The 23,349-nt window shown below is 37.2% G+C and overlaps 1 protein-coding gene across 1 annotated transcript in view; it reads right to left on the reverse strand.

Annotated features, from left to right (window-relative positions):
• The window catches only part of VPS13B (vacuolar protein sorting 13 homolog B), a 1,100,792-nt gene that overhangs the window by 1,041,129 nt on the left and 36,314 nt on the right, over nt 1-23,349 (reverse strand). The window contains 1 exon segment of the mRNA XM_036759288.1: nt 842-962. Within this exon segment, the coding sequence (XP_036615183.1) occupies nt 842-962 (121 nt within the window).

Below are 23,349 nucleotides of genomic sequence, written 5' to 3' on the forward strand. Positions count from 1 at the left end.
ACTGAGTCAGGAAGGTTGTGATGCCTTCTGACTCTAAGCCTATTAGCTGAAAGAGTATATATTCTGAGAGGTGAGCTTTTGCTTTGGGGACTGGCTTACAAGAAGGATCTTGTGATTCCCTGGTTGAGACTCTGAGTGGTCACATATTCAGTTACCTGACTGCTCAGAGGTAAAGGCTCTCTCGATTCCATGGTGGATGTAAAGTATATAGCAGTATTGTTTTGATTCAGGCAGTAGAGCCCTGTCAGTTGGTTTTTATTTCTCTTTGTATTTTCTCTGTTTGTATCTTTTGTAATTAAAGAAGATTGCTGACCCCTGAAACAGCTGTCTTTCCTAGTAAAGCAGATAAAAGAACCTGTACTAGCAGCCATCCTGGGTATGCCAGTGTGGTTGCCATTACACACAGTTCCTGACACATAAGAGGTGCTTAATAAAGCTTTACTGATTGACGTTTGGATTGGAGTGAGGAGAGAATTGGGACAGGCAGACCCACCAGGAGACAATATTGCAATAATACAGGCATGGGTGATGAGGGCCTACACCAGAGTGGTGGCAGTGCAAAAGGAAGGGACATATTCAAGAGTTGTTACACAGATGAAAATGAAAGGCCTTGGCAGCAGCTTGGACTAGGGAAATGGTGGTAGAGGGGAGGGGGGAAGGTGGGTGAAGCTGAAAGATAATGAGGAGTTAAGACATGAAAGGTAGGAACTGCCCTAATAGAGGAAGTATCTGCATTCATAAGACAACAAATTCATCAGATCCTCCAAATAACCATCTCATTATTAAAGATACTTGGCATATTCAGTTTTCCTGTACTTTCATAAATTCTATTCTGAGTTACCTGGTGGTAAGTCAGGGTCCGTAGGAGTAGCTTGCTGAATTCGTCTAGGTTTCACTGATGATTTTGTGTTCTCAGTAGCACTTCTGTTAGTTGAACTAGAACCACAACTTTCATGGTCATCCTATTTTAAATTTAAAAAACAAAAAGGAAACAAAAAAAAACATTAAGCATAATTCCAAGAAGTATAGAGTCATTGAAAAGAAATGATTTATGGTTTCTAAGTTATTCAACAGGCACTATACACAATAAGCAACTACTATTTCTATTCTGTGGGATGAAAATGAATTCCTGATTAACAATGTTTTAGATTCAAATGTAAGTCCTACTTATAAGTACATTAAAAATTATCAAAACAAATTACAATATCATTATGACATTAATGTGTTGTAATTCAGTCAAAATAAATTTAAAATCATTTCTCAAAATATATAAGAAGATTTTTAATCTACCTTCATATAGCAGTCAAAAAATTTACTCATGAAACAAATTCAAATAGCTCCTAAAGTGCTGGTCTAACTATGCCATCTCTACACAAACCCTCAATAAACTTCAGCGGTTCCCTATTATCTCCAAGATTAAATATAAAGTCCTATTAAGCACCTGACCCCCTCCTACCTCTTTTAGTCTTCTGGCACGTTCCTCTGCTCCACACACTTCATGACCCAGCTACATTGGCCTTCTTGCTGCTACTCACACATGACACTCCATCTCCCAATTCCTTGCATCTCCACTGGCTGTCTCCCAGACCTAGAATGTTCTTCCCCCTCCACTCAAACCCCTAGATCTCCTGACTTCTTTCAAGACTCAGCTCAAATTCCACTTTCTACAGGAAATCTGTCCCACTACAATAGCCTTTCCTGTCATATCATCTTCCATTTATATTGTTATCTATGCTGTATAGACATAGTTATTTGCATATTATCTCCCCCATTAGAATATGAGATCTTTGATGGTAAAGACTTTATTTCTGTCTTCTTAGCCCACTAGATTTCTAGTGCTTAGCACAGGACTTGGCATATAGGAGGAGCTGAATAAATGCTTCTTAACTGACTAAGGTCAAATGTTTTAGAGATTTTGTAAAGAGATGAGAAAGTCTGATTAGGAGGGACCACAATACTGAAGTTCCATGAAAGCATCAAAAAAGAATACCAGCAATGACCTAGGGGCAGAGTGCTAGATTTGGAGTAAGTAAAGATCTAGGCTCAAATTCTGACTCTAATCAAAGGCAAGTCATGGGCATGGTGGCCTGGTTCTGGATACGACAAAGTATGAATTTGTCTAATCTGTCAACCAGAGGCACAAGGGGCAGAATCAACAGTTCTAATGTGAAGAGGAGGGGAGACAGAGTGAAGATGGTATGGAATGGAAATGTCTAGGAAGTTAACATTAGAACCTGGTTCCAGGTAAGACAAGGTGAGGACTTACCTATCAAACCCCAGGGTCCTAGGGACTGTAATCATATAACATTAACGAATTATTTGACTGAATGGAGAAATCCATTTAGACCTCAAACCCTTTAACAGATGAGAACATTTTTGTGAATAAGTCAAAAAAGGAACAACAGACTAGCTAAGAAAACAAATTAACCATACCTCTGGGGTTTTAAATAGCCAAACCTTGAAGAGTAGTTAAGGCTCTAAACATCTGTAAAGTATAAGCCCTGTGGGGAAGAGGAAGAGATTTCTTTCTGTCTCCATCTCCCCCACCCCCAATTAGTGATGTCTCTAACTATGAAGCAGATAAACCGTGTATCCAGAGTTCAAGAGTTGGGAGCAGAAATGGAAGAGACCTTAAACCAACATCAAAGGGTAGGAATGGCAGGAAGCACAAACAGAGAGAGAGAGAGAGAGAGAGAGAGAGAGAGAGAGAGAGAGAGAAAGAGAGAGAGAGAGAGAGAGAGAGAGATACAGAGATACATTCACCTGAGGGAGTAAGCAAGTTCCAAGAGCACAAGCCATTAAAGCAGAGAAGAGACTCAGACTACAAGGAAAAGCAGACACCAGGCCTTGCAGTATTAATTGCTGTTAGGTGTCTTTGACACGTGTGCATCCTACATGCATGTCTCACCACCATCATCTTCTAAGTTTGAGGTCACTCTCTCCATGAAGTTGTATATATTTATGGAATAACATTTCCCAGGTTTGGGGGAAGGAGAAATGTTTTGTAACTGTTATTTTTGCCATGCCTGATGAGTAAATCTCTCTGATAAAAGCTGATTGAGTCTAGTGCCTAACTGTTAATGGGAAGTACATCACTGAGCTACAACTAGTAGGAGCAGCCAATTACAGAGTTAGTTCTAGAATCTAAGGTAGCAGCCACCACAGGGACCCAACCCACAAGTTTGAGTAAAAGCCAGGAGAATATGTACTTAGATGCTGAAAGTCAAATCTGAGGCCTTCCATGGTATTTGTTACTATGATTTCCTTTGGGTAGGTCTCAATGGCTAAGATCTTTGCCAATCCAGGGTTCCCAACCACATCAGAGTACAGCTGAAAGTAATAATATCACACTGCTCTCCAAAGGTATTGGCCATGTCAGTCTTACCTCCATTTAGAGGAAATTCAGCACTTTAAAATCATGGTTTTTATGACTTACTATGTATATTTCTTTTTTTTAATAAATATTGATATTTCTGTTTCATACATTACCAAAGTATCCCGTGTATCACTCCCTCTCCCTCTCCCAAAGAGTCATCCCATATGACAAATAGTAAAGAGTCAGCACAACTGATCAATACATTTAAAAAGTCCAAAAACATGTTCAGTATGTAACACCTGTGGACCTCCCACCTCCACAAAAGGGTAGGTTGGGGGTATGTTTTCTTCCAGTCCTGCTTGATCCTTGTAATTCTGCAACATTCATTTTTGATTTTTTGGTAAGTCATTGTTCTTTCCATTTATATCACTGTAGTTATTGTGTAAGGCAGTTGGGTGGTGAAGTGTATAGAGTTCCAGGCCTGGAGTCAGGAACACTCATCTTCCTGAGTTCAAATCTTTCCTCAGAAACTTTCTAGTTGTGTGACCCTGAGCAAGTCACTTAACATTTGTCTCAGTTCCTCATCTATAAAATGAGTTGGAGAAGGACATGGTAAACCACTCCAGCATCTTTACCAAGAAAACCCCAAATGCAATCACAAGGAGTCAGGCATGCTGAAACAAATGAACAACAAAAGCTTACCATGTATATGGTTTTCATGGCTCTGCATTTCAGTCTGCATCAGTTAATATAGATTTTTCCATGCTTCTCTGTATTCATCACACACATCATTTCTTACCACATTTGTTTAGCAATTCCCCAACTTATGGGCATCTACTTTTTTTCCAATTCTTAGGTATCACAAAAAGTGTTGCTATAAATATTTTTGAGTATGTGGGGCCTTTTTCCTTATTAATGACTTCCTTAGGGGAAAAGTCCAGAAATGGAATCTCTGGTTCAAAGGGCATGGCCATTTTAGTCATTTTATTTGCATAATTCCAAATTGCTTTCCAAAAAGGTTGTATCACTTCACAGCTCCACCAACAATGTATTAGTATGGTTAACTTCCTATACCCCCCTCCAACATTTACTGTTTCCATTTCTCATAATTTTTGCCAATTTGCAGGGGGTGAAACCTAAAAGCTGTTTTGATTTGCATTTCTCTTATTAGTAGTGATCTGGAGCATTTTTTCAAGTAGTTTTGAATATTTTGCAGTTCTTCTTTTGAGAACTGTTTGTTCAGGTCTTTTAGCCATTTCTCTGTTAAGGAATGATTATTAATAACATATGTGTGTATGCATATATATGTGTATATATGTATGTGTGTATATACATATTAATACACATAGGCATTATATATTACACATACACATGTATATGTATATACGGCTATAAGGATATATATTCATATATGTGGGTATGTAAGATATATAGTTTATACGTGTGCACTGTTTATATATCTTAGATGCCAAACCATTTTCATAGAAATTTGATGCAAAGATTTTTTTCCCCATTCAACCACTTCCCCTCTTATCCTAGATAAATTAAAGTTATCTGTGCAGAAGCTCTTCAGTTTCAAGTAATGAAAGTTATCTATTTTATCTTTCATCACTTCCTTTAACTCATTTAGTTAAGAATACAGCTCAAACCCATAGGCATGAGAAGTATATGATCTGTTTCTCTCCTAATTTTTTTAGGGTATAACCTTTAATATTAGGGTCGTATATCCATTTAGACTGTATTGTGGTATAAGATGCTGGTCTAAGCCTAATTTCTGCCAGACTGCTTTACAATTTTCCCAGTAGTTTTTATCAAATAGGAAATTTTTTCCTAGGCAACTTACGGTTTTCACTTTATCAAACACTGGATTATTGAGTTCTATTGTTTCTGAATCACTCTGGTCTAGTCTGTAACACTGACCTATCTCTCTATTCTTTAACCTATAACAGATGATTGTGATGACGCCTGCATTTCTCTTTGCCTGCACTTTTTTTCATCATGTCTCTTAATATTCTATATCTCTTGTTTTTCCAAATTAATTATGTTATTTTATCCAGCTCTATAAAGTATTCCCTTGGTAATCTGATTGGTATAGCATTAAAAATGTAAATTAATTTGGGTGATACTTTCATTTTTATTATATTAGCATGGCCTAGCCATGAGCACTTAATATTCCTTCACTATTGCTATGTATGTTTCAAAAGAAAAATATATCTTTTATGATAATTTGTCTACTCTGAAGCCCCCAATAAAAAAGAACTATATATCTTATTAAAATCTGTGGACGTAACTATCTTAACATTCACAGCTTATCCACAAACTATACTCAGTCAATATTATCAATCTTCTCTACAAGAACATTCTATTCCTGAACTACTAAGGACTTGCAAATTTTACTGGATTATGTTTTATCTTTCCTCCTCTTAATTACTAAACCTGACTGTCTCATACCTAGTCAACTACAGCACTACTACAAATCTCCTTTATTTGTCACTTTGCCTCTCTGGGCCTCAGTATCCTCATCTGTAAAATAAGACATTTGACTAAATGGCTTTTAAAGTCCCTTCCAGCTCTAAACCAATGGTCCTATGATAATGCTTATGCTCCCTCTACCCTTGCTGTTTGTTGATTAACACAGCCTTGATAAACTTTAGCACTATTCCTTTTTAGATTTCTTGGTTTAATACAAAATCTTACTCATAGACAGCTGGGTTTCATTTTTTGCTGCAATAAACAAATTCAACAAATATTAATTAACTGCCTTCTATGTGCTAAGCATTAAGAAACACACTTAAAAGAATGAAAAATCATCCCTGCTTTCAAATAGCTCATATTATACTGAATTTAGTATTTGGATCAATTTTACATTTAATTGATAGAGGGGAAACAGAACTGAACAAGGAGTCCAAAAACCTGGATTCTAGTCTCGACACTGCCATGAGTTAGCCGTAAGAACATGGGCAAAATCATTTTACTCTCCAGAGCTGCATTATTTCATCTGTGACATAAGAAGGGTAGGCAAGATGATTATGTACTAAGGGATAAAGTGTCTCAGGTCAAAGTCACAGTCTAACCAATCAGTTTGCTCACAAAGAAAATGGGGAAAGAAAAATGATTAAGTAGCAACCAAAAAAAAAAAAAAACTACAGGTATTGATTACCAAGTGGAAACCTGGGTTTTTTAGTTATTCAGACCATTTAGGCACAAGATGGGAAACATAGGTGCAGCATGACAAGATAAGATAATCAGATCAGGCTCATTTTAGTAAACAATCTTACCTACAAATGAAGAATAACTGTCAACTAATACTGACACTTTGCACTTCTAACATTCTATGATTCTAGTAAGTCTGGAATGCTAAGAAGGGCATTTTTATTCTTGAATCTCTAAATGTTAATAAGACAGTAAGATTTAGAATTTACAGATGAAAAAACTCAGGCCTATAGAAATGAAGTGACTTATTCAAGGTTATATAAGCAGTAAATGTCGGAGCCAATATTTGAACCCAAGTCCTCTTACTTTAAATTCAAAACTCTTCACTACACACATGCTGATCCTTTTTTCCTATCTTCCTGACAATTATATATTCCTAGCTTTTTCTTCAAAATATGAAAACTTTACAAGTAGGTACCTAGAGGTTTTTCTCTGAGAACTGTTCCTGCTCCTAAAAAGGATTCTCTGCATTCACTCCACAGGCTATCATTAACCTTCAATCCAATTAAAGAAGTATTTGTTAAGTGCCTTCTACATAATACCCAACAATAAAGATATGAACACAAAAATCAAACAGCCTTTGCTCTCGAAAAGTTTACATTCTTCAATTAAAATGCTGTTTGCTTAATTATACTTCATTTCCTCCCCCACTTCTACTATTCTCAAATTGAATCTCTTTAACCTGTTCTAGAGCTCTTTATTTTTTTCTGGAATTATCACCACATGTTTCTTTAATTTAAATATCTTGTGCTAATGTTATCCTCATCTCTGCTAACTCCCTTCTGCTGGTTACAGTCTCTATCTATATTATGGATTGAAGGATGTTGGGATATCTGTTCTCCATTTCCACTGCAGAAAGACACACAAGGAATGGTCCTGAAATATTTTGATTAGGCATTTATCCTAATAGATTATCAAACACCAAAGGGAGCTGAGGAAACTCAGTCTGCATTTTTTTGAGTGTTAGATTCAGATTAAGATAGGTTACAATACAGTCCTAACCTTAAGGCTACTACTTTATTCTCGACATTCCCACAATTAGTCAATTTCCACAAACATTTAGAACAGACCTGCACAACTTGGCAGTAAGTAGGGGCCAAAATTAAAATAGGCTAAACTTTTTCAGGCCGCAAATAGGTTTTTAGGAGCTCGCTTTCCAAGTAAAGGTATAATTAATGATTAAACTATTTTGCAAACAGATCATATTTTTAAGAAGGGAAATTTCAATTAATATCGATTAGTTACACTTATTACTTAAGATTTTTACTTATCATGAAATTACATTAATGTTAAAAAATTACTTTGCTAAGCAGTACAGATTTTAATACATTTTTTAGGTTTTCTTGCTATTTACATTTAGTTAATGGGACATATAACACTTCTTGGCAGCAGTTTATCATACTCCAGAATCATGTTTGAAATTGATTTCTTTATAAATCTGAAAACTAACCTTAGTAGCCACCTCATTTTCTGAGTTTACTTTCTTGAAAAATCGTTGTTCTCCAGTGAGATTTTTCAACAATTTGGACGCTTTAATTTGTTTTTCATTCGTATCAATTTGCTTATGTCAGGATGTTTTGATTCAAAATGGCGACAAAGACTGTATTCCTTAGGAACAACTATTATTACTTCTCAGCAAACAAGGCACAATATTTTGTCTCTTGTGTAAGTAAATAAGTATCTATCTGTGCACTCCGGATTAAACACTGTATGTTCTGATTCAATCCCCCATTTCTTTTTATCACTCATTTTACAAAGTCACCTCAAAGACTTTAATGTTAGAACCAAAAAATCTCCATAGCAACCGCTCACATACAAAGAAATACTGAACTGAGTGTCTGACCTTAGCGAGAGCACCAGACACTCATGTAACTTGGAGGGCAGCCATTCAGAGAGGGAAGGAAAGCAGCCCTGGTATTGTTGCCGCTCATTGCACAGCAGGCGACAATAGTGGGCATCAGCTGTGTTGGCATGTGGCTGCACTCACTTTGTCCCTGTTCAATACCAGTAACAACTGAAAACTGAAAACTCCTCTCAGACTAGAGATCGATTACTGACAGTGGTTGATTGCTGTGGGCCACATGACAAACAGGAGAGAGTATGAAGTAGCAACCCATCCACCAAGTTACATGACAGCACAACAGTGACTAGTGGAAAGTGGACAAAGCACTTGTTACATCTTTACTTTCTTTTACATCTTCCACATTTTTCTGGGGGTGCCTGAAATCCTTTGGCAGGCCACAAGTGGCCCACAGGCCACGTGTTGTGCAGGCCTGATCTGGAACCTACTATTATAAAGATCACTAAGGTGGGATACTGGGGAGATATGAACATCAATCAATAAATTGATCAACAAGCACTTTTTAACAAGTCAACAAGCATTTAGTATCTCTACGTGCTAGGCACTGCGCTAGGCACCTGGCATACAAAGAACAAAAACAGAACCTGCCCTCAAGGAGGAGCTTATATTATAACAGGGGAGACAACATATACACAAACTAAAAAAAGACTTACTATGAAGATTACCCAAGACATCTTCTTCCCTTATGGAGTACATAATCTAGTGGAGGGCAAGGCGAGGAAAGATACTAAATACACCCACAAATAACTATAAATAATACAAGATAACTCAACATATCGACTTGGCCAATTCACTTGAGTTTTCTAAACCTATTTTCCTATATGTAAAACTAAAACTAATAGCTATTTTATCATCCTATTTTTAAAAATTAAGCAATTCTCAGATATTCAAAGAATGACAATATATTCAACTTCTCAATTAAATGATCTAATAAACTACTGCTCAGTGCAACATACATAATATTCAATTAAAAAGTAAACATTATATATATATATATATGTATATGTATATACACATACATATATATATGCATCGAACATATACATATGGTAATGGAATACTAAAGTATTGGATTTGGAATTCAGAGGATCTGTGTTCAAATCCTGATTCCGAGACTGAGTTAACTTGAATAAGTCACTTTAAACTCTCAGCCTCAGTTTTGTCATCTGTAAAAAGAGACAGGTGGACTAGCTGATTTCCATTCTAGCTCTAAAATCTGTATCCTATGAGATGTCTTAGTATTTGTACACAACCCTAAGCTTAAAAAAAAAAAAGAGCAATTAACATTATAGCTCATAATTAAGAGAACACTGTTAACCCCACTAAAAGATTATAAATGCTTTGTTAAGCCTATCAATATTAGCAAAGGGTGAGAATAACGTATTTAAAATCACAACTTGAAAAGATGAAAGCAAATTCACATTCAAGATCATAAAATGATATAGTATGTTCATAGTATGATTCATTCTTAAAAAAACTTCTCTATTCAGAGGTTTTTAAATGACATCTTCTATTATTGTATGAAATTATATAGTCTTTAATTAATAAAAAGTTACTACTGTGGGTATAGCCTTACTGAAACTACTTTTAGTTCAACTAACATCCTTAAAAATGTCTGCAGTCATATACTTCTGCACAATGTTAATGTTAAAGGCACACTATTAATTTTTCAAACATGTGGCTGTCTCATAAGCCCAGAAGTAAAACATGTTCATTAAAAGAGATGTGAAAAGATTCCAAGTGAACTGCCAAAACCAGCATAATTATGAAAATATTTAACACTGGAACCAAATGAAGTCACATACTGTATATAGATTTCAGTGATGTCATAATAAACATCTTAGCCAAAATGGACTAAAACTACTGCAATCCAATAAATCTGTCATACCATATAACAAACATCTTAAAGTAAAAAGAACACCTTATTTTTATTTTATTTTTAAGGTGATCAACTACAACTGCTAAGATAAATTTAAGTAAGCTAAATATGAGTCTTCAAATGGGAATGGTTAAAAAAAACAAGTTTCAACAGTAGCTAGCTTTTATAAACAACATGATTTATTTGAAGTTTTTAAATGAAACTAAAGTTGTTTTATTTGTTTAAACTAAACTTATAAAAATAAACCTGCAACTTCAGTGAATTTAGAAAAAAAATCACCAATTAATGTAATCCACCAATGGGTGTATTTGCTAAGAAATAAATATTACCAATCAATTGTATGAGCTTTACTTTTGTAATAAACTCAAAGATTCATGTTGCTTGTATATGTGTTAAAAATTGCAAATTATTCTAGTAAACAGGTAATGACTACATTCTAACAAGATTTTATTTGTATCAATTAAAATAGTATTTTGTCCTTCAAATCATTAACAAAATGCACAAAAATGGAAGCAGATTTATTTTTTAAAAGGTGACTATCAGTGGCATAAAATTCAAATAGAAAAGGATTCCTGCCACACATTGACTTGGAAAACTACAAATCAATATTTATTTTGTTAAACATTGCCCAATTGCATTCTAATCTGCTTTTCTATAATTTCGTAGGCTACTTGTAGCTCCAACCCAGAAGCGTGATACCTCTGCTTTCAGACCAACCACTAACGAAAGTGAAATCCCATTATCACCGTAAAAAAAAAAAACCCATAGCATTTAACTTCATCCAAAAAAGATAATGACTAATAAATTTCCTTATTAAAAAATCTGTAAAATACTTTGAGATAATTTTTAATCCCAAACACACATTACAGTCATCTCTCTTTTGTTTAGGTTGCAATATTTCCAAAATGTCTGCTAAATATATTTCATAGCAAAAGAATGTTTTCCCTTAGGGACCACATGGCTATTTCTGAAAATATTGCCCTTTGCTCTCATGAAATCATGAAAGAATGTCATTTCTTTACAAAAATTCTTAAGAGCACAAAAACATAGCAAAAGCTGCATTTAAGTATGTTCATTAAGCATTTTGCCACAAACCCATTTCATGTGTACAGAACATGCTGCAATAATAGCTCCATCTCAAAAAGCATTACACATGTTCCCCACCTCTACCAAGTCACTTGTAGGAAGATACACCCAGCTCAAATATAGTAATTTCAGAATCACCAAGTCTCATAAACAATCAAGTCACCCATTATATGAGTACTACCCCCTCTTCTCTCATGAATAAACAAAAGAGAAGAGTGGCAGGACAAAGAGAAGAATAAATCTCAGAAAAAGTGACAACAGTCATCTGAAAGTTACAGGATTTTCCTCCTCCCTTGTTTTAAAGTGAAACATGGAATGAAAGAAAGAAGAAATACAGGCTCCAGAAATTTTGGTTAATCATATAGTGCATATATATACAGAATAGCAACTGTTTGTGCTTGTCCTTCATTTTCAAAGAGGAACATGAGTAAATGATGACATGACTTGCAGTTGACTTTGATTTGAGTGAGGAGGGCTGTGCAAGGTCACCAGCCTCATTTTCTCCTCCAGAGCCATCTGGATCCAGTGACCAGATATTCATCAGGATAACTGGAAATGACCCAAGATGCAATGGGAAACCCTGGCCCTTTTAGGCTAAGGTCTTTTCAAGTAAGAGAACCCAGAATGCATTAGGACAACAAGTTAACTGCAGCTTTTTTTTTCTATTTTTATCTGTTTTTTCACCTCCTGCAACATTAGTAGCAAAAGGCTGTAGGTATCAGCAGCAATGTTGGGTCCCAAGAAGAAAAGTGCCTTTTAACACAATTAGACAGCCAACTAAAATTATAAATGAAGAACATGCAAGAGAAAAGAACAGCACGACAAGGAAAATGAATTTCTTTTAAGGTTTATTTCTTCGACCCCAGTCTCAGGTCCCTATGACCTGATGACGTACTTAAAGCCACTCTTTCAATCAACAAAAAAACTACTATTCAATTCAATAAACATTTATTAAGTCCCTACTATGTGCCAGTCACAGATTTAGGTTCTGAGGATGTAGAAACAGAAACATAACAATCTCTGCCCTCAAGAAGTTCACATGCTAACGGGGGGAGAAGACCTCACAAATTGGAACTTGTAGAGAACGATACAGCAATGCACAAATAAATACAAAGCCTGTACAAAGTAATGGCAAATTAATAGCTAGAGGAAGGGGAGGTAATCAGAAAAAGGCTTCAGTAGTACCTGAGCTTTGCTTTGAAAGAAGCCAGGAATTTGATTAGGCAAAAGAGAGGAAAGAACATACATATGCAAAAGCAAAGAGGAAAAAGATTGGATTTCATGCACAGACAATAGCTACCAGACCCAATGTGAAAACTGAAAAGGCAGGTGGGAGCCATACTATGAAAAGTTTTAAATGCCAGCCTGATGATTTTGTATTTTAGTCCAGAAACAACAGGGTACCACTGAAGGCTTTTTATGTCAGGAGTAACATGGCCAAATATGTGTAGAGAAGAAAATGAAGCAGAAAAAAGAGTAGAGACAGGGAGGCTACTGCAACAGACCCAGCATAAGGTGATAGGACCTACACTACAGTTATTTGTTGTTCAGTTACACCCGACCCTCTGTGACCCCATGGACCATAGCACAGCAACAGTGTCCGTGGGATTTTCTTGGCAAAAATAAAAAAAGTGCTTTGCCATTTCCTTCTCCAGTGGATTAAGGCAAACAGAGGTTAAGTGATTGGCCCAGGAACACACAGTTAGTAAGTGTCTGAGGCCAAATTTGAACTCAGGCCTTATTTACTCCAGGCCCAAAGCTCTATCCACTGAGCCACCTAGCTGCCTCACACTAGGGCTAAAGTTGTGGGATTATAGAAAAGGAATACATGAAAATGATGCATAGAAATGACATGATTTGATAACTCAGGGGAATTGGATGACTCAAACTGGAAGACTGGAGAGGAGTTTGGAGGAGAGCTGTTTTAGAAAAAAATATAATGACCTGTAAGATTATATTGAATTTGAGATGCTTAAGGGACATAAAGGGGAGATATCAAACAGGTGGTGGGTAATACAGGATTGGAGATCTTTCAAGAAGAGTGGGTTGTATACAGAAATGTACGAGTCTTCTGTATAAAGATGACAAATAAGAAGAGAATGGGGGGGGGGGGGCCAGAGCAAAGATGGCGGCTGGAAAGCAGGGACTTGCATGAGCTCCCACCAGGTCCCTCCAAACACCTACAAAAAATGGCTCTGAACAAATTCTAGAACTGCAGGACCCACGAAACAGCAGAGGGAAGCAGGGCTCTAGCCCAGGACAGCCTGGATGGTCTCCGGGTAAGGTCTATCGCACAGAACTAGGAGCAGAGCAGAGCCCGCCTGGACCAACCAGACTGGGAGCCGGGCGGAACAGGCCCTAGCACCCTGAATCAGTGAGCTGTGGCAGTTACCAGACTTCCCAACCCACAAACACCAAAGACAACAGAGAAGGTTAGTGGGAAAAGCTGCTGGGACAGAGTGAAAGGAGTTCCCGGTTCAGTCACTGCCCCGGGGTCAGCGGAGGTAATGAAGCTCTGAGGCTGCTTCCAGAGCTCCAGCTGCAGTTGGTTTCGGCCCCAGGCCCACCTGGTGGGAGGAATTAAGTGGCAGATCAGAGCAGGAGTGCAGAGCCTGCTTAAGATCTGAGTCCAGTCCAGGTTGGCAGTTCTTGGGGGAGGAGGAGAACTGGTATGGCACAGCTTGCTGTGTAGAAATAGCTCTGAAATCAATAGTGCATCCCCTCAAGCTTGGGACAAAGTACTCTATACTCTACAAGCTATCATACCCCGACAAAAATATCAAGGGTCAAGTAAGTTGGCTGGGAACACGGCCAGGCAGCGAAAACGCACTCAGATTCAGACTCATATTTTGGAATCTTTCTTTGGTGACAAAGAAGACCAAAACATACCGACAGAAGAAGTCAACAAAGTCAAAGAGCCTACATCAAAAGCCTCTAAGAAAAATATGAACTGGTCTCAGGCCATGGAAGAGCTCAAAAAGGATTTGGAAAAGCAAGTTAAACAAGTAGAGGAAAAACTGGGAAGAGAAATGAGAGTGATACAAGAAAACCATGAAAAAGAAGTCAATGACTTGCTAAAGGAGACCCCAAAAAATACTGAAGAAAATAACACCTTAGACTAACTCAAATGGCAAAAGAGCTCCAAAAAGCCAATGAAGAGAAGAATCCCCTGAAAGGCAGAATTAGCCAAATGGAAAAGGAGGTCCAAAAGACCACTGAAGAAAATATTACCTTAAAAATTGGGCTGCAGCAAGTGGAATCTAGTGACTTGATGAGAAATCAAGATATTATGAAACAGAACAAAGGAATGAAAAAATGGAAGACAATGTCAAATATCTCATTGGAAAAACCACTGACCTAGAAAATAGATCCAGGAGAGATCATTTAAAAATTATTGGACTACCTGAAAGCCATCATCAAAAAAAGAGCCTAGACATCATCTTTCAAGAAACTATCAAGGAGAACTGCCCTGATATTCTAGAGCCAGAGGGTAAAATAGAAATTGAAAAAAATCCATCGCTCACCTCAAAAAGATCCCAAAAAGAAAACTCCTAGGAATACTGTTACCAAATTCCAGAGCTCCCAGATCAAAGAGAAAATACTTCAAGCAGCCAGAAAGAAACAATTTAAGTATTGTGGAAACACAATCAGAATAACACAAAATCTAGCAGCTTCTACATTAAGGGATCGAAGGGCTTAGAATACGATATTCCGGAGGTCAAAGGAGCACCTACCCAGCAAAACTGAGTATCATGCTCAAAGGCAAAATATGGACTTTCAATAAAATAGAGGACTTTCAAGCTTTCTCAGTGAAAAGACCAGAGCTGAATAGAAAATTTGACTTTCAAACACAAGAATCAAGAGAAGCATGAAAAGGTAAACAAGAAAGTGAAATCATAAGGGACTTACTAAAGTTGAACTGTTTTGTTTACATTCCTACATGGAAAGATGATGTGAATAACTCATGAGACCTCAGTATTAGGGTAGCTGAAGGGAATATACATACATACATATATATGTATATGTGTGTATATATATAAAATGTTTGCGTGTATATAAATATATATACATATATATACATATATATATATACATATATATGTATATATATATATAGACAGAAGGCACAGGGTGAGTTGAATATGAAAGGATGATATCTAAAAAAATAAAATTAACAGATGAGAGAGGAATATATTGAGAGAGGGAGAAAGGGAGAAATAGAATAGGGTAAATTATCTCACATAAGAGTGGCAAGAAAAAGCAGTTCTCTAGGAAGGGAAGAGGGGACAGGTGAGGGGGAATGAGTGAATCTTGCTCTTGTCAGATTTGACATGAGGAGGGAATAACATACACACACAATTGGGTATCTTACCCCACAGGAAAGAAGGAGGAAGGAGATTAAAAAAAGGGGGGGGGGGAATGATAGAAGAGAGGGCAGATAGGGGGAGGAGGTAATCAAAAACAAACACTTTCAAAAACGGACAGGGTCAAGGGAGAAAACTGGATAAAGTGGGATAGGATAGGAAGGAGCAAAATATAGTTAGTCTTTCACAACATGAGAGTAGTGTGGGTTTTACATAATGACACACATGTGGCCTATGTTGAATTGCTTGCCTTCTTAGGGAGGGTGGGTGGGGAGGGAAGAGGCAAGAGAATTTGGAACTCAAAGTTTTAAAAGCAGATGTTCAAAAAAAAAAGTTTTTGCATGCAACTAGAAAGTAAAATATACAGGCAGTGGGGAATACAAATCTATCTTGCCCTACAAGAAAGAAGGGGGAAAGGAGATGGGAAGGGAGTGGGGTGACAGAAGGGAGGGCTGACTAGGGAACGGGACAACCAGAATATTTGCAATCTTGGAGTGGGGGAGAGGGTAGAAATGAGGATAAAATTTGTAATTCAAACTCTTGTGAAAATCAATGCTGAAAACTAAAAATATTAAATAAATTAAATTAAAAAAATAAGAAGAGAATGTTACTGAGAGAGACACACGATGAAGAACAATATATCTTTATCTTTATGGAGTTTATAATCCAGAAGATAAGTTTTTTTTAGTGAAAAGGAAATTTAGGACAATTAAAAACGCAATGAAATTTATAAAAAAATTATTAAGTGCATAGTTTGGTGTTTAGACAAGGAAGTAATGGAAAAGTGCTCAAAAATCATTAATAATTTAGAGAAAAATAAATTGAAGTAACTTGGAGATTCTATTTCATAACAAGACTGGCAAAGATGATAAAAAATGAAAATGACAGTTTTTAGAGGGGCTGCAGGAAAACAACCACACTAATGCATTGTTGGTGGAGCTATGGATTAATACAGCAATTTTGGGAAAAAATCTGGAACTATTTCCCCCAAAATAACTAAGCTATATATTCCCTTTAACCCAATGATATCACTACTAAGCCTTTACTATACTCCAAAGAGGTGAAAATAAAATATCAATATGTATAAAAATATTTCTAGAAGCTCTTTTCGTCATAACAAAGAACTAGATATGAAAGAAAATGGCTTGAGAATTGTGGTACATGAATGTAACAGAATATTATTGTACCATAAGGGGAAATTTCTAGAAACATGGGAAAGCTTGTATGAATTAATGTAGGATGAGGTAAACAGAACCAAAAGAATAAGGTATGTATAATAACAACAATTTTGTAAAGAAACAATTCTGAAAAACTAAAAAATTCTGATCAAAGCAATGACAATTCCAGAGGATGAATTATGAGGCATGCTCCCCACCTCCTGAAAAAGAAATGATAGACTCAAGATCCAGAATAAGACAAAAATTTTTGGACAAAGCTAATATTGGGATTTTGTTTCATAGCACTCTGCCTATTTGTTCCAAGAGTTGAGGTTTCCCCCCTTTCAATGGAAGGATGTAGAAGGGAAAGGTGAGTTAGCAAAAAGGGCTGCCAAGGAGAAAAAAAAAAGAAAGAAAAGAATCAATGAAAAAATGTTTTTAAAATTCAAAGAAGAAAACAGAAGGAAGACAAAAAGTTAACAAAGACAAGCAGGCCAACTTTTAATATTACATGTTGGATTTATCATATACTTAAAAAGAAAAGCAAGCTGTACGTAACAGAACTTCACAGTTTCATACAGTCTTTTTTTTTCTGCTTTACTATGTATTGGTAGCTAGATGGCAGAGTAGATACAGAATGCTGGGCCTGGAGTCAGGAAGGTGAGTTCAAATTCGACCTCAAACACTTATTAGCTTTGTAACCCAGAGCAAGTCACTTAACCTCTGTTTGCCTCTGTATCATCACCTGTAAAATGGGATAATAATAGTACTTGCAACCCCAGGGTTATTGCAAGAATCAAATGAGATATTTTGTAAAGTGGTTACTACAGCAGTGCCTGGCACAAAGTAACCACTACTATTATTATTAATGAAAATGCTTGTTTTATTTGATATTTGTCAAATTCAGAATAAAAAAATTCAAATGCTGAAAAAAAAAAGAAAAAGGAATGATCACCAAGGGCCAGAAGAAAAGGTACTGATTAATTTTATTCTTTTTTGACACTGTTAGTACACCCAGAGATCTGGAAAATGCTACACACATAGTAAATGCAAATTTCTGAAAGACATTGACCAAGTCTCTCAACTTGAGCTCAAAGACACCCCTGAGATTAGGAAGATAGACCATAGTCAAAAAGATGAGAAGGCAGAATACAATAACATTTAGAAGGAACATTCATTTCAGGAAATCAAGAAGTTAGACAGGTAGAAATAATTTTGAAGATCAATACAAAAAGAACTGATATTATGGTCTCAATACATTATAGACAACTTAGATAGGCAATGGAAATAGACAAGGAATTCAGGAAGCAGAACACATGATACTGATACAGGATTTCGATCAAGAAAACACTTGAATTCTATAGCTTACCATAGTAATAAATTGTGAATGTACCTTTTAATGATAACTTACTCTTTAAAAAGTTAATAGAGCAATAGAGATACTACTACTCTAGACTTGATTCTGAAACAAGAAGGACATGGATAGGGAGAAACATCAAAATCTGTATGTATGTATATGAAGAGATAGATATACTTATGTCAATATTAATGAAACATATTATATGTCTGTGCCTGTTATATATGTGCAAACATGCACATAGGCACCAACAAACATGCACATATGTGCCTCTGCTTGAGCAAAAAGGATCATAAGACTACAAGATTTAGAGCTGGACAGGAACTTAGAAATCACAAAGTCCAAATTCTTTTTCTAGATTAGGAAAATGAGGTCCAGAGTAGTCCAGTGACTTGACAAAAGTCATATAGCCAATAATGATGAGAAATGGGATGTCACCCCACTCCCTTCCCATTCCATTTCAGAATTCATTTCTGAAGACAGGAAAGCTAAGTATGATCTAACACAAAGTATAGATGTCAAGCAGCTGAAGCTTCTTGATGATGTCCCCTTATCCCACAGAATCAGTGAGTAAATGAATGACAAAGCACTTAATAAGCACTCACTATGCTCCTGGATACATAAATCTGTATCACAGTCCCTACCATATGCCTTGTATTTTTTTTCTTTTTCAATAATATTTTTATTTTTCCCAATTGTATGTAAAAACAATTTTTAACATTCATTTAAAATATTGAGTTCAAAATTCTATCCCTCTTTCCATTGCCCCTGCTCCCTAAAATGGTGAGCAATTTGATTTAGCTTATATATATATGCAGTCATGTAAAACAAATTTATATATTAGTCATGTTATAAAAGAAAACAGACTAACACACGCACACACACAAAGAGTGAACAACAGTATTCTTTTGTCTGCATTCAGAGTCCATCAGTTCTTTCTCTGGAGGTGGACAGCTTTTTTCATCATGAGTCCTTTGGAGTTATCTTGGATCATTATATTGATGAAATAGCTACGACATTCATAGTTGTTCATCATACAATATTGCTGACTGTGCACAATGTTCTGGTTCTCCTCTCTTCACTCTGCCTCAGATCATGTAAGACTTTCCAGGTTTTTCTGAGAGCACCCTGCTTGTTATTTCTTTTTCTTTGAATTCCATATTTTATTATTTAATATATTTTAGTTTTCAGCATTGATTTCCACAAGAGTGTGAATTACAAATTTTCTCCCCATTTCTACCCTCCCCCCACTCCAAGATGGCATATATTCTGATTGCCCTGTTCCCCAGTCAGCCCTCCCTTCTGGGACCACACTCCCTCCCCATCCCCTTTCCCCCTACTTTCTTGTAGGGCAAGATAGATTTCTATGCCCCACTGCCTGTATATTTTACTTCCTAGTTGCATGCAAAAACAACTTTTTTTTGAGCATCTGCTTTTAAAACTTTGAGTTCTAAATTCTCTCCCCTCATTCCTTCCCACCCACCCTCCCTATGAAGGCAAGCAATTCAATATAGGTCACATGTGTATCATTATGAAAAACCCTTCCACAATACTCATATTGTAAAAGGCTGACTATATATTTCCTTCCATCCTATCCCATCTCCCTTTATTCAATTTTCTCCCTTGACCTTGTCCCTTTTCAAAGGTGTTCGCTTTTCATTACCTCCTCCCCCATCTGCCCTCCTTCTATCGTCCCCCCTTTTTTTATCCCCTTCCCCTTAGCTTCCTGTGGAGTAAGATACCCAATTGAGCGTGTATGTTATTCCCTCCTCAAGTCAAATCCGACAAGAGCAAGATTCACTCATTCCCCCTCACCTGCCCCCTCTTCCCCTCCACTTTTATGTGAGATAATTTACCCCATTCTATCTCTCCCTTTCTCCCTCTCTCAATATATTCCTCTCTCACCTCTTAAATATATTTCATTTTTTTAGATATCATCCCTTTATATTCAACTCTTTCTGTGCCCTCTGTCTATATTCCCTTCAACTCCGCTAATACTGAGAAAGGTCTCATGAATTACACACATCATCTTTCCATGTAGGAAGGTAAACAAAACAGTTCAACTTTAGTAAGTCTCTTATGATTTCTCTTTCTTGTTTACTTTTTCATGCTTCTCTTGATTCCTGTATTTAAAGTCAAATTTTCCATTCATCTCTGGTCTTTTCACTGAGGAAGCTTGAAAGTCCTCTATTTCATTGAAAAATCCATATTTTGCCTTGAAGCATGATACTCAGTTTTGCTGGGTAGGTGATTCTTGGTTTTAATCCTAGCTTCATTGACCTCCAGAATATCATATTCCAAGCCCTTCGATCCCTTAAGGTAGAAGCTGCTAGATCTTGTATCATCCTGATTGTGTTCCCACAATACTCAAATTGTTTCTTACTGGCTGCTTGCAGTATTTTCTCCTTGACCTGGAAACTCTGGAATTTGGCGACAATATTCCTAGGAGTTTTCTTTTGGGGATCTTTTTCAATTGGCAATTGGTGGATTCTTTCAATTTCTATTTTACCCTCTGGTTCTAGAATATCAGGGCAGTTCTCCTTGATAATTTCTTGAAAGATGATGTCTAGGCTCTTTTTAAATTATCTCTCCTAGATCTATTCTCCAGGTCAGTGGTTTTTCCAATGACATATTTCACATTGTCTTCCATTTTTTCATTCCTTTGGTTCTGTTTCATAATATCTTGATTTCTCATCAAGTCACTAGCTTCCACTTGCTCCAGTCTAATTTTTAAGGTAATATTTTCTTCAGTGGTCTTTTGGACCTCCTTTTCCATTTGACTAATTCTGCCTTTCAAGGCATTCTTCTCCTCATTGGCTTTTTGGAGCTCTTTTGACATTTGGGTTAGTCTGTTCTTTAAGGTGTTATTTTCTTCAGTATTTTTTGGGGTCTCCTTTAGCAAGTCATTGACTTCTTTTTCATGGTTTTCTTGCATCACTCTCATTTCTCATCCCAATTTTTCCTCTACTTCTCTAACTTGCTTTTCCAAATCCTTTTTGAGCTCTTCCATGGCCTGAGACCAATTCATATTTTTCTTAAAGGTTTTTGATGTAGGCTCTTTGACTTTGCTAACTTCTGGCTGTATGTTTTGATCTTCTGTCACCAAAAAAGGAATCTAGAGTTTGAGTTTGAGTCTGAGTTTAAATCTGAGTTCATTTTCACTGCCTGTTCATGTTGCCAGCCAACTACTTGACCCCTGAGCTTTCTGTCAGGGTATGACTGCTTGTAGAGTAGAGAGTACTTTGTCCCAAGCTTTAGGGTCCAAGCACTGCTGTTTTCAGAGCTACTTCTACTCCACTGTCACCACAGGCTCTGTCATAACAGCACTCCTCCTCCGCCAAGAACCGCCAACCAGGACCGCAATCCAGATCCAAGCAGGGCACAGCAAGACAACCTGCCTCTGTGCCCACAAAGCACTCCTTGCACATCTGCTGTGAGAGTCCTCCCACCGTGTGAGCCAGGGACTCAGGAAGCAGCTGATGCTGGAGCTCTGGAAGCAGCCTCAGGAGCTTCCTGCTGCTGCCACTGCCACTGCTGCACCACCTTTGCCACCCCCAGGGATGGAGCCGGACCACTCTCACCTCGATTCCACAGTTTCCCACTAACCTGCTGTTTGGCATTTGTGGGTTGAAAAGCCTGGTAACTGCCACAGCTCAATGATTCAAGGCCCTAAGGCCTGTTCTAGCTGGCTGACTCCCGGTCTGGTCTGTTCTGGCTCGGCCCACACTGGGCTGTGCTCTGCTCCCAGCACTGTGTGACAGACCCTTCCCAGAGACCATCCAGGCTCTCCTGGGCTAGGGACCTGCTTCCTTCTGCTATTTCATGGGTTCCGCAGCTCTAGAATTTGTTCAGAGCCATTTTTTACAAGTGTTTGGAGGGATCTGGGGAGAATTTAAGCAAATCCCTGCTTTCCAGCCGCCATCTTAGCTCCGCCCCCCCTCCATATGCCTTGTATTCTGACATCTGCTACCAGTTCCATCTTCAGTGATACTGACACTGGTAACATTGGCTAATTCTAACAAAGGGAGTTCTTATTCACTATCATGAAAGTTGTATACAATAAGAACAACAAAGGTAAATGTTATTAGTAGTTAATCAAAATAGTAGGCAAATGAATGGCAACAAAAGTGAGAAAAAAGAAGAGAAGCCTGCAGTTGCAAAGGCCAAAAGTAATAAGTACAGTTGGGAAGAGGGGTAAATAGATCAAGAAAACTGACTACAGCAAATTCCACTGAGTCATCAGTGAGGTAAATAAACAACATTCTACTGAATGACAAAAGCAAGACCTACATAATAATGGAACCTTATTTTTTCTTGCTTTTTCCATCAAAAATCAAAAGCTTTAAACTTTAATCCCTTCATAAGACAATCCTGGCCTACAAAGAGCTTACAATCAAATGGGAGAAGGAAAGGGGAAGGGAAGAATGAAAGGCAAATCCAAAAGAGTACATGTAAACAGGGGAAACAAAGACCGAGGTGCCTTCCTGATCTGGAGGTTTGGAGAGGAGCGCTCTGCTCCACCCTCTAATGAGGGGTCCCAGGGTCAAAGGGCATATGTAGTCTTGCAGAATGATGAAGTTCCTGGGGGCAATGATGGAGAAGTCCAGAGGAGTGCAGTCAGCAGAAAATGAAAACAGTATGTCTCAAGACACTACAAACTATCCACAGAAGAAAATTAAAATAAAATTTAACTTTCATAAGGTATCAAAAACAATAGATTTTCCAGAAATAAATAAGGGACTAAGCTGCATTAACTTTTCAAAGAGATCAGAAATTTCTATTGAGGGCACAGAAGAATTATTTTAAAGCTTTGTCATGTTTATAATCCCATACAGGGTCAATACTAATCTTAGTTTTCAAGACCACATCTAGAATAATAAAATAAATGGCTTTCACATTAACATGTCCAAAACAGAACTCAGTATTTCCTCAAAAATGCTTCACTCTTTAATTTTTTCCTATTTCTGGTGAGAACACCACCATTCTTCCAGTTTTTCAGGTTTACAACCTCAGCATTAACCCCAACTCCTCACTCCCTCTCACCCCATATCTCTGACCAGTTGCCAAGTCCTACCATTTCTGCCTCAACAACATTTCTCACATCCATCTTCTTTTC

Source organism: Trichosurus vulpecula, chromosome 1 (genome assembly GCF_011100635.1).
Source record: "Trichosurus vulpecula isolate mTriVul1 chromosome 1, mTriVul1.pri, whole genome shotgun sequence".
Taxonomy (NCBI): Eukaryota; Metazoa; Chordata; class Mammalia; order Diprotodontia; family Phalangeridae; genus Trichosurus; species Trichosurus vulpecula.